Raw genomic sequence first — 3,481 nt, forward strand, 5'->3', positions numbered from 1 at the left:
GGAGGTGTTCAAAAGCCGGGTTGATGTAGTGCTGGGAGGTCTGGTTTAGTGATGGTGATGCTTCTTGTTTGTTGTGTGGGTGTCTATTTTTGTCAGTCAGGTTGACGGTTGGACAAGATGATCTTTAAGGTCCCTTCCAACCTAGAAGATTCTGTGATTCTGTGTCTCCGTCTTCCAAACCCCACGACTGGAAAGTCTTTCTTTCCATAATTACTACGAAGTTAAGGAGTGGGAACCTGTACAAAAATAGGTGAAAGCTGTAAATGTAGACACACAACAGTGCTGGTTATAGTTGTGTTTTCTTTTCTTTAAACTCGCCTCTTCCCTTCGGTCATACAGGCTCGGTTTATTGTGGAATCTAAAGCTGAATGTTCCATTAACAAGTTTGGATTTGAATGAAATTCAGCCATTTTAATTTGAGTAAAAGCCTCTACGTTTCTGATGGAATTGAGCTTTTCTATTTATGTATCTCTTTTACAAGCAATTTACACCTTATTTGCATGGACGAGCTATGCAGCTGCACACCAGGAAAGGAAAAATATGTGGACAGAAAAGCGTCCACATGGCTTAAAGTTTTATGGGACTGAAAATCCGGATTTTTTTTGTTTCCCCCTCCTCTGTTACTCACAAATACGCTATGCCTATCAGCTGGTTGTGCCACCTCCTTCTCTCAGCAGCCTGAGGAAGAAAAGCAATAAAAAAAAAGAAATTTAGCTCCTTGTGAATAACAAAGTAAATGGTTTTGGTGTCTAAAATCTAGACTTGGCATCCAGTCGCAATGATGATATAATCATTTTATGCTTCTAGAGACACCTCCTCCGGGTTATTTGAGTGAGGATGGAGAAACTAGTGACCACCAGATGAACCCCAGCATGGACGCAGGTAAGTCATTTTTTGCCATTTGCTGCAGCTTTCTAGGTCATCTCAGAGACTCTTTTAAAGTTTTTCTTTGGGGCACTGAAGATCAGATGGTGGTTTGAGGTATTTTATCCCTGTAGGAGTGTAAATGTAGCCTGACATCTCATGTAAAACACAGGGCTGTGTGGTTTAGAGCTGCTGGTGAAAGGTACAACATGTTCCTGTTCTCCCCAACATCCATTCTAAGCAGGAGCCTGAAACAGTGGAGACACATCTAAGGGTGATAGTTTGTATTTGCATCTGCACATCTGTATTCGCCTGAAAATTTTGCATTTTTCTGCAGGGGCATTTTTCTGATCGTTTTGTTATTTTTTACATACTGAAATGTCCAGTGTAACTATAGCCAAAGTGATCACTTGGGAGATTTGTTCTTAAATGGGTTTAGTGGCTATATCCCAAAGAAAGTTGAAACTCTGGGTTCTCTCTCATTGCCAAGAAAACAAGTAATCAGGTTTAGAATCAGCAGCCTTAGTGTTTGTGCTGACCTCTGTCAACACTTTAAAATTAAACATGCAGGTCTCATCTTTCTGGCAGTAACTTGGCAGACTTTTTGGGGAGTTTAAGGCATCTTGTTGATCTGAGTGGTGTCACTGTTTGTGAGTAAGAACTTCGACATCAGACTCCCAATTCATAAAACCTCTGCTCGAAAAGCAAAATTGTGTCCTTGGTTAGAAGTGCTGAGGCTTCACAAGAGGGATATGCAAATGCATGACGCTTAAATGGAGATAAATATGCAGAACCTAATTGATGCAAATACTGCAGGCAAATAGCTTGGTTTCTGTGTGTGTCTTCAGCCGTAGAGCTTACGTGGGATTCTGAAAGAGGGATGACTGATTTGCAGTTTTTCATGGGGGTTATAGAGATGGAGGGAGGGTGTTGTGGGTTGGTTTGTCTACATCAAACATAAGCCCATTGACACAAATGGTTTTAGTGCATGCAATTATTGGTGATGTGGTTGACGTGTGGAATGTACGTATGGCTTTGTGGAAAGTGGACTGGAACAGGATTCGCCTGGAAGATGCTATAAGTACCCAATTTACATTCAAATGCTATATCCCTCCCTTCAGATCTCATGGACTTCCCTCTTTATAGAAAAAAAAAATCCCAAACTTTTAAAGAAACAAGCCAAACTCAGTTTGAGAGGAAAAGTAAAAACCACCCGCCTGCATCCGTGTGGCATCCAGAGACTCTGGAAATTGCCCTGGACATCCAAGTGTGGATATTTTAAATATACGTGCAAAATTTGTGGACCAGATAGAAATGATTTGGGATAAAATACTATCTGTTGTTTGGTCAGATCTCACTCCATTGTCCCAAGACGAGTAAGATTTCTTGATCTGTTTTTGACTGTTGTAAGTGGTTTGTGCCTAGCAATGTAAAATAAAGCTCTTAAATGCCCAGCTCGTTGGGTTTGTCTGGGGCTGTCGTGATGGTACCTGGAGTTTTGCTAGCTACGAGTGAAAGTAAATCAGTTTTGAAATTTAATGGGTTCAGCTGAAGTGAATGCTCTATGAAGATGCTTAGCAAGTTGATACCGTAAGTAATAGCGTTTGGAAGCTCACATAAAGAGTAATCAACATCAGAGAAGTTGCTGGTGTCACAAAACGAGACTTGTGTGAGAAGTGGGTTATTCCCTCCAACAAGCCCGGGCAGCACTGAAGGTTTTCTGTGAGTGTTTCTCCTTGAGGAGATGCCCCACTAATCATTTTAATGTCTTGATTTTCAGGTTCTCCCAACTTATCGCCGAACCCGATGTCTCCAGCACACAATAATCTGGGTAAGCATGTGATCTTGAGAACTCTGTGTAATTACAGTGAGGATAGTGACGTTTTAATGATGTTGTTATTTCTTGAGGTTGTGGGCTTTTGATGAGGTTGTGATCGCTGTTGATGTTCCTTTCCGCTAATCCTCTTTACTGTGATAACAGTGGTTCATAGTATCTATATGAAATAAAGAAGTCTGAGCTTAGATCATAGAGTTAAAGAAAAAACTGAGAAACGTTGGCAGACAAATATCAGAAAAAACGAGTGAAGGACTGCAGCAAAAATACACTTTCTTGATTACATGAGTTTGCAAGGAATATGTCTGTCTCTCTTGCTGGTGGTTTTGTGTTTTTACATTTTTAAAGGAGGTTAAATTCTGTCTGCTGGGAAGTTAACTTTGTAAATTTGTAGTGCTTACTGCTCTCTTTTATAACGTGCCAGAGTGCCTTGCAATTTTTTTATTTTTATTAAATTGGTGTTGTTTGTTATAGAGCAAATGCTTCTATCCACAGCTCTCACTGATTCACCCCATAACCTGTAGACAGTAAACAGGAGGAACACTGAAGAAGAAAGAATAGTAGTTGGACCTTTACCTTTGTGATACTGTTAGAGTTTTTGTGGCTATCTCTGAGCCTCTGTTATCTTCTCAAATGGGTCTACCTTTTCTTTTCATACCTACAGACATAAAAGGTCTGATCTTCATCAGTTTGAGCTCTTTCCCTGTTGGAAATTGCTCTCGACGGTCTGTCATAAAAGGCTCTCACAGCTCGGGCTGGCTGTGGGATGAGTTCTCTAAGTGT

General features: G+C 40.6%; 1 protein-coding gene across 1 annotated transcript in view; it reads left to right on the top strand.

The window, feature by feature from the left end:
• Positions 1-3,481, top strand: part of SMAD3 (SMAD family member 3) — a gene marked incomplete at its 5' end in the record, with an annotated part of 91,205 nt that overhangs the window by 59,376 nt on the left and 28,348 nt on the right. The window contains 2 exons of the mRNA XM_014952680.1: positions 808-882; positions 2,645-2,695. Of these exons, the coding sequence (XP_014808166.1) occupies positions 808-882; positions 2,645-2,695 (126 nt within the window). The remainder of the gene's footprint in view (positions 1-807; positions 883-2,644; positions 2,696-3,481) is intronic.

Source organism: Calidris pugnax, unplaced genomic scaffold, assembly GCF_001431845.1.
Source record: "Calidris pugnax isolate Ruff unplaced genomic scaffold, ASM143184v1 scaffold187, whole genome shotgun sequence".
NCBI lineage: Eukaryota > Metazoa > Chordata > Aves > Charadriiformes > Scolopacidae > Calidris > Calidris pugnax.